The 13584-nt window shown below is 41.8% G+C and overlaps 2 protein-coding genes across 13 annotated transcripts in view; both read right to left on the reverse strand.

The window, feature by feature from the left end:
* Positions 1–237: 237 nt before the first annotated feature.
* Positions 238–11578, reverse strand: NSRP1 (nuclear speckle splicing regulatory protein 1). Of its 3 annotated transcripts, none has more exons than XM_064394684.1 (7): positions 11482–11578; positions 10401–10488; positions 5402–5458; positions 5111–5242; positions 4374–4581; positions 3687–3795; positions 238–1836 (listed from the first exon to the last, which is right to left on the reverse strand). In XM_064394684.1, the coding sequence occupies exons 1-7, from the start codon at positions 11499–11501 to the stop codon at positions 810–812; spliced, it is 1641 nt and encodes a 546-aa protein (XP_064250754.1). In that variant the 5' UTR covers positions 11502–11578; the 3' UTR covers positions 238–809. The 3 variants fall into 3 exon arrangements, with proteins under 3 accessions (XP_064250754.1, XP_064250755.1, XP_064250756.1); XM_064394685.1 differs by lacking the exon at positions 11482–11578 and adding an exon at positions 10975–11084; XM_064394686.1 differs by lacking the exon at positions 11482–11578 and adding an exon at positions 10567–10943.
* A 917-nt stretch (positions 11579–12495) lies between these two features.
* The window catches only part of EFCAB5 (EF-hand calcium binding domain 5), a 35975-nt gene continuing 34886 nt past the window's right edge, over positions 12496–13584 (reverse strand). For all 10 annotated transcript variants that reach the window (XM_064394680.1, XM_064394672.1, XM_064394679.1 and 7 more), the window contains one exon: positions 12496–12682. In XM_064394680.1, coding sequence (XP_064250750.1) covers positions 12555–12682 — 128 coding nt within the window. In that variant the 3' untranslated portion in view covers positions 12496–12554. The remainder of the gene's footprint in view (positions 12683–13584) is intronic.

Genomic DNA, 13584 nt, shown 5'->3' on the forward strand with positions numbered 1-13584 from the left:
GTGAAAGGGACAATTAAAAAGGTGTTGAAAACGTATTCTAAAAGCTATGACCACTGCCAGACATCCTACTTACCTAGCTGGAAGATAATTTTATTCTTGAATACGAACCTTTGGACAGAAGGTTTATACGACAAATCTATCACTTAAACTGTAATATATGAAAACAGACTCATCTACCTTATTCCATGCAAAAAAGATGCAGTAAAATAACCTACACACAAAAAAAAGACCCACACATTTGATCCAATATGGATCTTACACTTTATTGACTGTTTCTGTACATCAGGTCCCCAGACCAAAACCCACACATAATACAAAATTTATACCTCAATATGCATATATCTTACAGAACTCCACTCTACAAACAGAACTCTCCTAGGTCATTATTCAGGTTGGTTTTCTTGCTTTTTCACACACTTTTATGAGTTTGCTCCCCATTTTTGAGAGCAGTAAGGGCAATGAGTCCTCCTAGGGGCTGAGAACACCTTTGTTTCAGCAGAGCTCACTGTTTTGGCTGCTGAAAGGAGCAGGGGGATGCATTCTCACTTTACACTGTTTAACACTCCCAGGTCTGTCCAAAATCTTCATGTACCAAGGACATGTACTGAAGAGCAGGGTGGACAGTCAGCCACATTTAACATTTCAGCTGTGCAAAGGGTGTGTGTCAAGAGACCCACTGATCCATTCCAAACGTTGTTCTCTTAAGGGACACACAACTTCTCAAAGGAAAGCCAGGAATAATAGGTAGGATAACCTTTTCTGTACAAGGATCTGCACAGCAGTGGCTCTTGCCTGACAGCCCAGGGCCATCAATCCTCCTCCTTCTCGATGTAGGGCTTGCTGCTGACCCGGGCCATCTGCCGGGCCAGGTACCGGTCCCGTGCTGACATCACTGTCTCCTCGTTGCTCCTTTTGGCAAATTTGCTCAGGGTCTCAGGTGCTTTCTGCGCTTGTTCTTTCTCATCTTTCTCCCCTTCTTCTCCAGCTTTACGTTTCTGCTCAGACATTCCAGAGCTGAGGCTTCCCTTCTCATCCACCTCTCTGTCTTTTCCCTTTCTCTCTTTTCCCAGATCACTCTCTCCATCTTTTTCCAAAGATGCAGGACTACCTTCTCTCCTCTCTCTGTATTTCTTTTCCTCACTGCCATACTTCTCTCTCCTTTCCTTTGCATGATCTTCCCTTTCCCTGTATTTCTCTCCTCTCTCCTTCTCTCTGTCATTATATCTATCTTTATCATTTCTGGTTCTTTCTCTCTCTCGCTCCTTCTCTGAGCCCTTCTCCTCTCTCTCCTTTGCCCTCCTCCATTCTCTGCTATGCCCCTCTCTCTCTTTTCTTTCCTTCCCCCTTTGTTTATCATCTTGATCTTCCCTCCTCCTGTAGTGATCTCTACTAGTGTGATCCCCATGCCTGTGTCGCTCTTCCCTTTCCCTCTGGTGATCCTTTTCATGGGTTCTACTTCTCTCATAATCCTTTTCCCTGTTCTGTTCATCACTCCCCCTTCTGCCTGGCCTGCTCTCTCCCCTCTGGTGACTTGTTTGGGCTTTGGTGCGTGGCTCTTCCTCCCCACTGGATGAGCTTGGTGACCTGGAATGCCTCTGGCTTTTGTGATGTTTAACCTCCTCTTCACTGCTCACAGAGTTCTCCCTTCTTTTCTTCTTTTTCAAATTCACTTTACTATGCTTGTGTCTCTTGTCATCATCACTACTATCAGTTCCTAGGTCGGTATCAGCATCTGGATTATTTTCTTTCTTAGAGGGCTTCACTCTTTGACTTTCCAACGGGCATTTGTTCCTTTCGTTGGCTTCATCCTGGCTGTCAGGTTTTTCTTCCTTTATCCTACATTTTTGACATTAGAAAAGAATAACAACATTAAAAAGCCTGAAATCTTGGACTTTTCTACAAACTGACTTCTGGTCAGGACTTAGGCAAAAGATGCTGCTGAAAAGTCTAAGAAAGCAAATCTGTCTGTGGCTCAGGTTCCAGGATTCCAGCACAAAGTATCCATACCTGGCTCACTGGTGAATGTGACCTGAGGAATTTATCTAAAAGAGTCTGGCTATGGTAAAGTATGTGCAGCCTCCATCTGAGGAAAAAAACCACTGATTTGTGTTCCTGTGTAAGCCTGCTGGCAAGTTACAGGTTTTCCTATGTGTTTGGTCCTCTGTTCACATCAAATAATTATCCAGGGAAGAAGCAGGTTGTGTGTTTTGTGGACAGAGAGAGGAACGTGTTCTTTTGATCCAGTATTTCTGAAGATCTCACTTGTGGCTAGACAGAAATTAGTAACTTTTTACAGCTCAAATATTCTTACATGCAAAATGCTGACCCATGGAGGGAGTTATGCTTTGCCACTCTCTTCTGACTGATGAGGAAATCCATGTTCACTCACACAAGCCACGTCTCTTCCATTTAATCACAGAGCTCCAGAACAGCCTGTGGGGCTCTCATGAGTCAGCACACCCCCAGTGAGACTCTGTGTCTGCTGAATGCTCGAAGGTATGGACAGCCTATGAACAACAACTAAAAACTACACTGAAAAGCTTGGTAATTTACCTAGTAATCCAACTCAAAGGTGGGACTCACTTTAGGGACACTTCTGAGATCTAAAAATGGAACTGTTTCCTCTCTGTATCCTGCTGCATCACCATGAATAAGAACAAAATTAATATAAGGCTTTTGAAAGCCTTGCTGGAAACACCATCTACAGGACTATTTGTTTCCCCTGAATTAATTGTATGTGTCACTAAAGGAAGTTTCCTTAATTTGTAAGATTAAACAACATCATTTCAAATGCTCTCTATACAGTACAAAATCACATCATCCTGAAGACTTCATGGAGAACTCCTTTCTTTCAGGCAGCTGAGAAACTTCAGTGATCACTTTCTCCACTTGGGCTAAGAATTTGCTTTCTAACAATACAATCTTAGATCTAGAAGATCTCTTGATGAAAGCTGCATTTTATTTGTGATAGCAAACACTTAACTAGTGACATCCATGCTTTAAACTTCTATGAAACGAGGTTTAACCTGAGTTAATTGTCTCAAATTATCAATTGCTGCATACAAAAAATATCCCCTTCATCACATTTACCCACAGGGCAGAATGTTACCATTTTAAACACCTAAATAATTCAGTCTCATCTCATTACTTTGCTTTGGAATGTTCACATATGCAAAAGACTCCCACTGGATTTCGTATATATTTGATTCATATCCTTTTACCACAGTATCAACACTCAGTTTTATGCAACTAAATGTGGAGTAAGTACAAAGTGAAGAGACACATTCTTTACAGGAAATTCAGAGCATATTCATTTCCTATGACTTACTGCTATGTTCACTATTTTACCTTCTGTCTTCCTCATGATTAAAAATGTGTAACTTATACAGATTGCTAAATATTATGTAAACCAAAGAAAATGTAGGTTAGAATAATACCAAGCAGGATTACAATCATAACTGTCCTCTTGATACCTTTCAGACAGCATCACTACCCTGCTTGTTTCATTTCTGTGTCACTGATGATCATTAGTTATTTACCAAATAATTCAGTTAATCAGCTGTATGAAATTTCCAGTTTACCTTATCACTGTTTTAGGGCTCTGTCTAATCTTCCAGTGAATACAGAAGCACAAACAGCCAGGTGCTGGTTTCCATACCTGAAACCCTGCTGGAATCACATCCTACCTGGCTTCACGGAAGCTGCATTTAGGCATCTCTTCTTCCCCCACACGCTGGTTTAAAAGATGTCTGTAGAATCCACTGAGATCCTTCTGTTTGGTCACATCCAGGTATGCTGAGAGAAAGGAAGGGAGGTTGGGTTTACTGTGCCACAAATACTCGTCACACACAACTCACAACTGGTACACACCACCACAACTGCAATTTCCATCCTGGAGGTTTCAAATCCAAAGTGGAAAAAGCTCAGAGTGACCTGATTTGGCCTCACAGCAGGCCATGCTTGGAGCAGGCAGCTGGACCTTCAGAGATCCCTTCCATCATTAGCTAATGATCCTACATCCTGTGCTTCACATCTACTCCTGATCCTGACCAGAATGTCTGAGGTAAGGACTGGAAACATCATTGTACCCCAGGCTTAAGAGTCTTCCTTCAACAACTGACCCTCCCTCAAAAATTAAAGCACCCACCCAAACAGTACTGACACACAAACAGAGGAGCTTCCTCTGTTCCATCTGTAACACGTGCAGAGGAAAGTAACAGACCAAGGTTGATCTGATTCAGGATCAGCTAATCTGGTCCTCTTTGATTTTAATTATCTCAAGCATCACATGGAGACCACCAGATGAATATATTGTACATAATGAACAAGGCCCTACTTCTTTTTCAGGACAATTATTTCACTATGAATCTCACCCTCGAGAGCTGATTCTCTTCTTTCTCTCTCCTCCTCCTCAGCTCTTTCTTGCAGCTTCTTCTTATAGGCTGAAGTCACAAAGGCCTCTTTGTCTGCAAACTCTCCTCCTTCCATTTCACGCTCTTTCTGAATTTTTCTTTCCATTCGCCTTTCTTGTTCCTTCTTCCTAATCTCAGCTGCTTTGAGGATATTGTGGATGTATCTGGGCTGAGGTAGAAGGGCAAAAAGTTACCATGCTGAGAAGTAATTGTGGTGGCTGATAAAACACAAATTGGGATTGATGATGTTGAATTAAGTTGGTAATGGAAGAAAACTGTCAGGAGCTGCTCTAATGTGTTCTCCCTCTGACTGACAGCTATCCTAAACAAACTGCCATTCCTCTCAGACCCCTAACACAGCACATTTCACAGCACCAAGAGAGGCTGCTGTATTCATTCAAAACAGTCATCCCTCTTTGACTAGGAGGATTTTCACTCTAAATGAAAATAAATGTTTTCTTCATTTTTCATCCCTCTGTCTTCCTAGCTGTAACAGCCTTGCCCTTCTTTTAAGGAGTGGGAGGCTTCCTTTGATCCCCAGAACCTGACAAGGGCCTTTAAATGAACTAGAATAAGTAGCAATGAAAGTATCACTGGCCAGGATAAGCCAGCAATGCTTTGACGTTTACAAATTAACCAGTCATGGTTACCCCAAGCAGAGAGAGTTGAACAGACAGGATACATTCTCAGGTACTGACCCTTTTGTCATCATTTCCAGCTAACATTTTGGCACTGCTTTCTTTCTTCTTCTGCTGCATTTCATCATAAATACTGTCATATTCATATACTGTAGCATCTTCTTCTAAAGCCTTCTGAATCTCCAATTTAGTCTAAAACAAAAACAGGGAGGAGGAGAAGAAAAGATATGAAAATAATAATGAAATCTTTACTATTTTCAAATATTTGGTTCCCATATTATAATTCAAACAGATCTCTAATATAAACCTACCCATCAGGACATTGAGAATAAATTAAAAATAGTCTCTTACCTGTTTCATTGCTTGCTTTTTCAGTGCCTCTTTCTGAAGACTTTCCCCAACAGTTGGCTGTAGGAAGGACACATTGCAGAAACAAAATTAATTACATTGACACAGGTTCTTTTTCTACCATTCTAATAAACAACTATATAACAGTCCAATTACAGACAGGTGTGATTCAGAAAATACTGAATTCTTCCTGCATATCCAGCAGAGATGTAGCAGTCACAAGCAGAGATACTGACAATTACATGAAAAAATTCATAGTTAAATACAAAATTCTGCAAGGATTTGGTATTTAGTTCAAGTCTCATTTGTTTCATTAGTTGTGTATTTTCAGAAATAAGAACACAGCTAAACAGCATGTACTTCAAATGTTACTGTCTAATTTCTCAAGATAAGCATGCTACAAAATAGCAATATGAATCTTTCCCATGAAGAAACAGATCCCTGTTGAAAATATGCTTTATAGTCATACTGTCTTTTACAAAAAAAGCTTTGAATTTTATTTACTTTTTTCTTTTAATTAGTTTTGACCTAAACTACATATCTATCTTTCCTCAACCAATAGATAATAGTGTTTATTAAACAGATCCACCATAATGGCAGGACTTGTATCCTTGTTTATGTAATTAAATATCTCTTAATCTTAAAAAGCAGAAATAGGAAGGAAAAATCCTTTTGCATTTTGGCAGCTTCCCAAGTTTTGCAACTTTGACTAATACATGCTCTGTGTCACATTTAAAAAAGGCAGAGATTCTGTAATTTGTTGTTGCTGATTATTTGGACTAGAATTGGATACAGTCCCTTATTTATTTATTTATGCAGCTGGTTGGTTGGTTGACTGGGGGAAGTAGATAGTGGATTATTTAGTTTAAAACCTACAAGAATTCTGGCTTCATTCATCTCATGTTTACCTCTGCTTTCAACACTGAAGAACTCTTAATTTTTGAAGAACTAATGTTCTAGGAATAGTTTACAATGCTGTACTTAATTTTACAACATACACCTTCTTCTGAAAAGGCTATAAATGAGTCAGTACAAACCATAAACAGCCATTTTAAATTAACATAGAACACACATCAGCATTACACAGAAAACCTCAATTTCCTCCTGGTTCTTGAGAAAGAAGATGGTCCTTTGTTTGACACACTGAGGGCCACCCTGAAGGTTTCCTCTGTGGCAAACTCTTACACTGGTTTAACAAAAGGTACCTCGACAGTGAAGAATCTCCCCTGCACTATTCCAGAAAGCAGGGGCTCAGTGAAAAACAAAACAGATTCTGCAGTTACATTTACAGAACAAGCTCCATTCCACCAAAACATTTGAAAACCTGCTTAGAATGTTTTCTTTGTCTGCCTACATGGAATAAATGCACTGATCTACAAAGATTAGGTAAACACTAACATAATACATAATCCTCATTATGGGACATATGATGGTAAAGAAGTCCATCTGCCATTTCTCCAGACTGGCAGTAAGTTTACAGAAAACAAACATCTTCCCCAATGGTTTATGGTGGACAATTTCCTGTTGTGCTGTGAGCTCTGATAGATGAGAACTTCCCGTCCTTTTGTATTGTTTTACTTATCAACTGCCCATTTATTAAAGGCCCTTTAAGCCCAGCAATCTGTCTCATACTTTTTCCCTCCCTCTAGCCAAGCTATTCTTCTGAAGCACAAAGCTTATAGTTCAATATTTTCTGAAAGGAGAAAATGTTTTAACCCTATCCTGTGAAAGGACATAGAATCCATGCAAACCAAGGAACTCTGAGAAATGAGGCTCTCCAGTCCACCACTGCTACCAGACCATGGAAGACAGCTTGTACACAACTGAAAGGTTATTAAAAAAACCCCAAACAATGAATTACCCCAATCTGCTAACATTTCTCATCGTTCTTTCCATTTCTTAGCTCCTTCTCACTCTAAAATGAGCTACTCACACCCTCATGTACATGGATTTAGGAGTGAATCCTTATGGCCCACCCTCACAGAGAACTGTACAATGCAAGCACAACCTGCACGTGAGACTCCAGCCTTCATGGAGTTAAAAAACAAAAATCACATCAGGCAACAGATTCCTCTCAATTCACACACAGCATGAGTCATGGCTACTAGCAGAAGACCAAGAGAATGAACATGAAAAACAAGTAATGTATACAGAATTAGCTTTTCTCAGCATTCCATCCTAGTTCCCAGAAACCAGACCAAGGACTTCCTGAACTGAAGGATGCACCTGAACCATTGTTTGACACCAAGAGCCTCCCTTGATTTCACTAATCCATTTCTGAATCCATTTATATTTCTGGCCATGCCACAGTATCCTGGGGCAAGGAGTTCCACACCTTAACTAGACAACTTCCTCTTGTTTATATTAAACCAGTTACTTGGTAATTCCATAACACAACCTACTGCTCATACTATGAAAAATGGCAACATCACCTTACTTCTCTGAATCATCCTCGATTTTACACACATCATCTTGATTCTTTTCCACTTCCTCCTTCTCAGAAAACTTTTATAGGAGCCCCTTTTTACTCTACCCAGTCTTACTTTGCATGCAAGCTGTTGCAAAATCTCTGGTCAGCACCATCAATTACTCAGCAAATCCTTTTAATCACACTTTTCCTTTGAAAAGTTGCAAAGGAATGGAAGCAAAATCAACAATCTGAGCCTACAAGAAGATAAGTTTTCTGCTTCTTTTCAGCTTCTGCCTGCTTAAACACTCCATTTATCTTTCAGGTGGTCACTAAAAACCCCACCAAATCCAGCTGATGCATTCACAGAACTGCTCACACTGGCCTCACAACTTCCCTCCCGAATTTAGCACCTAATGAGGTCTATTTACAGTTATTTTTTTCATCCTGTATTAACAAATCAGTTTTGAAAGACTGGTACAGTACAGGCACATACACAGGGTAATACTGGTACAATCACAAACCAGAAATTTTATCTGCTGTACCACAGAGATAACTTCAACTAAACTCCAAAGGTAAAAACAAACAATGAACATCACACAAGCCACCTGAAAAGCCACTTTTTCCCAGTCAACACTGTATTTCCAGAAAATTTCCTTCCCAGATGCTCTGTTTCTTATGAACTAACACAAAGACCACCTTCAGCAACCAACAGCCATTAATGTACTTAACCACAAGGAAAAAAAATCCAAATTCCTTCAGCAAGAGTTGAGGCAAAATCTGAGTGAAAAATGCATAGTAACGTTAAAAAAAAGGGAGCAGAAGTTTGGTATCTAATATATAATCACACACAAGTCAGGTCTGCAGATTTCCCAGCACAAACTTTATTAGAGTTCAGTTAAAAATACATAATCTCCAGACATTTGAGATGTAGTTCTGACTGATAAAGTAGCAGACAGGAAATGAAACCCCTCCCAAATGCTGCTCCTTATCTTGAAAAGCTCTGAAATCATTACTGAACTAATAAAGTAATTCTGATTTTTTTAAAAAAAACAACAATCTTCTTTGATAAAGGCAGTTATGAGATTATTACTTTTTGCTGGGTATGTACCATACTGATGAGCACAACAACTTTTAAGAGCTTTTGTAACAGACTCTGACAGTGAATCTGTCAGCTTTTCTGAAAGGGAGGATACTTGAGATGTTAAGCCAAAAGCTGGCAGACAGCATCATATATTTTTTTTTTTACTAGAATGACTAACATTCATTCTTTTGTTTCAATGTTTAGATATCAAGAGAAAATGAAGAAGTGAAAAAAGCCAAGACATCCCCTAAGGGAGGTTCCCAAACCTGCCACACAACATTTAATGACAACAGATTAAATGAAGTTTATTCCTGGGATGTGGAAAATGTGGGGTCAGATCCTCAATGCAGAGAAAGACACCAAAACCCATCTAAGAGGGGAAGTGCTCCATCACCACCTCCAGCAGCTGTAGCTAAAGGAAAGCCTCTCTTTACAGCCACAGTGGAGGGATGCACCTCTGAGGATCACAGCTAAGTGAGGGAAGAGATCAGATTTAAAACACATTTGTTTCCTGCAAGCTGCACTGAGGCAGTTTCATGTTGAGGGCTAAGTGGACATCACTAGAAAGGATCTCAGTCCTCTCCTGCCCTGTAAAAAAGGAGCTCAGACACCTTCAACAGCAACATTCCAGATTTTCTAATGGAACCAGGTACACACAGGCTGGGAATTGCTAAATTCAGGCGTTCTGTGACATAAAATTAACAACTGCTAGTTCATTAAAATAAAAACAGATTTTAAAAGTAAGTATTTTGGTGAGTCAGAAACCGACCAAAATTATTTGATGCTTTATTAGCATTGTTTTTCTCCACCACCCAAGAGAGCAAGCCTGGAGTGAAGCTCTAGGGAGGAAAGAACGTGTTTGGAGCACAGGTTCTGAAAGGGCCCCAGGCCATAGCCCAGCCTGTTCCTGGGCACTTCCCCTGCTTCCAGCAGCACATCCAGGTGGGATTCACACAGCACACAGTGCCCTCTGCTGGGGCAGGTACAGAGAGAGCCTAATACTTTAAAAAATTAAAAATTAAGGATTACAGAAAAGAACACTCTCACACAATATCATACATCTTCTCTTGCTGTAGAACTTTTGGGCTGCACAGCTTTGCTTTTGCTCCCAGTATGAACAGTATAAAATCAATTACATCAAATTTGGGTGGAATGAGCTAAAGGATAAAACACACATAACTACCACACTTAGTATTTGAGTGAGACCTGTTGATTATTACTGGTCTTTCTATTTGCAGGCATTCACCAGTGACAGCCAACAAATCTCTTTAAAAGTTACAGTTAATTCTGGCAAAGAGATTTTGAATTTCTGGAAGAGTTGACAGAAAGTAACAAAAACTCACTACTTCCATGAAATGTGTACTAAAGAAAATACAGATCATGTTTCACACTCAAATCCAAACTGATGACACACATACTAATGACACTGCCAAAACCTGATGCAGCCATTAAGGGTTGGACACAAATAAATTTGCAGAACACAAATTTCAGAAGAAAATTGTTGAACTGACCTCTTCATCTGACTCATCTGCAAACACTGAGAGCTTCTTTGAAACAAGATTTTTCTGTGGCAACTTTTTGGGCATAATAAGCCCATATCTAGAGGGAAAAAAAAAAAAGTTACCTTTAGCATCACTTACAACATAGCACATTCCAAACAAAAATTCTGCCATTTACCATTTGAGAAGTAAAAGGTCAGCATAATGTATGGAAGTTATATGTGAGCAGCCTTTGCAGCAGAGCACACCAGCCAGCTTCCCAGGAAAAGTTTCTGGATGCAATGATTGTCCTAAATTGGGACACAAATCCCTCTTGTCCAGAGTTATCCAATTAATTTTCTTTTCTCTCTCAGACAAGCAAGAATTTGTTTTAAATGCCAGCTGTTTAATCTGAAGTGATTTAGTCTCAGTCTATACCAAGCACTGTTCCATGCCTATGTTTGCAGTGCTGTAATTTCATGTTTTGCTGGCAATGTCACCACAGGTGCTACGGCAAAGGACAAGTCAGATTATGTCGCACTGAGATTAATTAACCACACACAAACAACCCTCCTGCTGACAAAGTCCACCTCTGTGCTAAACCCACTTCCTTTCGGCGCTGAGCAACCTCTAACTCGGGGGTTCCTCGCCCAGCTGCGTTTCCCGGAGTGCATCACTGAGTCAACAGCTCGCCGCAGGGCGCATGGCCGAACCCACACCGACCATTGTGGGGTACCAGCCCATGGCTGTGCCCGCCGTTTGCCCCGCGAGCCCGGAGCCCGCCCTCAGCTCCGTCCGACCCGGCCGCGGAGGCCGAGCAGAGCCGCTAGGTGCCCGAGGTGTGAGGGAACACTGAGGGGATTCTCCTCCGCACGAGTGAAAAACACCCCCGCACCCTCCCGCGCCTGCCCGCTGAGGTCTGCTTGTTTTTAATAAACACAGTTTTAAAGCCAGGCCAACACAGCAAGGCCGCGCGGCGGACACCTGGGACAAGCGAGTCCCTGCGCGAGAGTTTTGCAGCGCTCGCCCCTGCCCTCAGCGCGGCCCCAGATCCCCCCCGAGCGCTGCCCGCGGCCCGGCGGGGCCCGCCCGCCCCGGCCCAGCCGGCACTCACTGCTTGCCCAGCGCCGCCATCTTGTCGGGCCGCCTCCCCCGCGCAGCCGCTGCCGTTCCGCGGCCACAGATTCCTCGCGGCCGAGTCCTCCCCGCCCGCCCCGGGGACCCTCACGGCACCGTGCCGCGGTCCCGCTCCGGGAGGGAAGCGGAGAGCGGGTGGAGGGGGCTGGAGGCGGCGGGGGATTTTTTTTTTTTAACAGCTCGTTGTGGAGGGGCGAAAGTGCTGATCGGGGAAGGGAGATGGCGGGCGCTCCCTGAGGGAGCAGCGCGGGGAGCCGGGGGCGCCTCAGGGCAGCGGCGGGAAAGGTCCCGGAGGAGGGAGAAGCCCTGAGGGGGAAAAGCCCCCGAGACGCTCCCGGGCCGAGGCTGAGGAGCCTCGCTGGTACCTCCCCCCATCACTGACCTGTCGTTTGTTTCCCGCTAAAGACTGAAAGAGGAGTTTAATTTCCCAAAATGTTATTAAAAAAGTGATTGTGCCAAAAGGGACGTTATTGGAAAGATTAAATCTCACTGTAGACAGTGCAGTTGCTGTAATCTTAAGCTTTATCCCAATAAGAAAGCTTTTCGTGTTTTAATAATAGTATTGGGCTTTTCTGCAACGTGTTCAGATGAACATTACAAAATGCTGATTAACAACCTTTATTTAAAGTTATTCCTAAAAGGTCCTTTAAGGAGACTGAACCTTGAAAATTAATGCTGTGTCATTTATGAGCCTTGTAACTTGGGAGCCATAAAGATGTCCCTGCCTCTTGTTTTCCCATCAGAATTAATTTTAAAATCCCATAAAACTTTTATTAAGGCTTTAAAATTTGGTAGCTATACTGGCAAAATTCTTCCCTTTAATGTTTCTATTGCTTTTTCTTGGTAATCCTTAACAGACGCCCTGTCATCTTAACTAATAACCCCAAACAGATTTAAGCCATTTTAACAACAAATACTAGTGCCTATGCATAAAAAATAGAAAATCAACAGTTAATTTAATAAAATATGTGAAACACCAGAATCACAAGAGTTAGATGAGAAATTAAGAGATTTAATTGAAGGCACAGTAGAACTGGATGCCAAAAGGGGCTAAGGATGTGTTTTTTCAGTGTGTTGGCTCTTTGTGATCTCCACAAGCGCCAGGCAGGTGTGAAGCCACTGGCACAGGTACTGGACTGGAGCAGAGTCCTGCTGCCACACTGCTGCTTGAGGGACACCTGCAACAAAAAAACAGCTGGAAATACAACAGGGAAAGCCAAAACCATGAGCAGTGTTGCCACAAGAACAGAAGGTCATCCCCTCAACAGAGTTTATCCTGAATCCAGTAATCCCAGGACTGGTGATGCTTTGAAAAGCACACAGCTATCTTGTGACAGTGACCTGTCCAGTGCTGACTTTCCACTATAATTTATCTTATTTTGTGGTGGGTAGACTCTTGTACAAAGTGCTCTGCTATATTTTAATGCTAAACCTGCAGGTTTATATTTGGAACATATGGACATTATCTGATGTTCATTTTAAAGGAATTCCCATAAGCGTGAGTTATACCTGCATTCACACCCCTGATCTGACACTGCTCTCTCAGAATAGGTTCCATCCTGGGAAACCAACCTCTCCTAGCACATCTGCAGTTTCCAAAGCTACATTCTTTAATCTAATTACATCAGCACCCCTAACTGTCACAAAACTGGATGCTCTAGGCCTGTTTTGTTCTTTCCAGTGAATTAGTTTAATATATATGAGTAGAACACATGAGAAGGAACTATCACTGCCTCAAGTGTTTACTCTTTATCAGCAGGCAGGGTACTGTTGATAAATATCCCCAGCTAAAGCAATAACTCTTGTCCACATTTGGCTTTTAACAGGCCTCTCAGACTGGTATTAGATCATGAAGAGAGAGATCTCAACAAGAACAAGTAATTTCTCTTACAGAGATATTGCAAATAATAATAATAACTGCCTCTTGACTGCTCTGGCACCAAAAAAAGCTCAGGTTCATTAAAGGAGAAAAAGACAGACTGACAAAGAGCTCCTGTCTGTGGCCCATGAGTACACTGAGCACTTGGCAGATGGTGTTTATGAAGAGGAGGGATCACACTGTGTGCTCCTGTTTGGAGAT

Source organism: Passer domesticus, chromosome 19, assembly GCF_036417665.1.
Source record: "Passer domesticus isolate bPasDom1 chromosome 19, bPasDom1.hap1, whole genome shotgun sequence".
Lineage (NCBI taxonomy): Eukaryota > Metazoa > Chordata > Aves > Passeriformes > Passeridae > Passer > Passer domesticus.

Bases quoted from the DNA above. Each gene is read 5' to 3' on its own strand.
- NSRP1 (XM_064394684.1), bottom strand. From the start codon at position 11,501: ATGGCGGCGCTGGGCAAGCA. The intron at 3,796-4,373 runs GTGAGATTCATA...CCTTTCTCTCAG, and splicing joins AAGAGAATCAGCTCTCGAGG to CATACCTGGATGTGACCAAA. The intron at 1,837-3,686 runs GTAGGATGTGAT...TCAAAAATGTAG, and splicing joins TGCAGCTTCCGTGAAGCCAG to GATAAAGGAAGAAAAACCTG.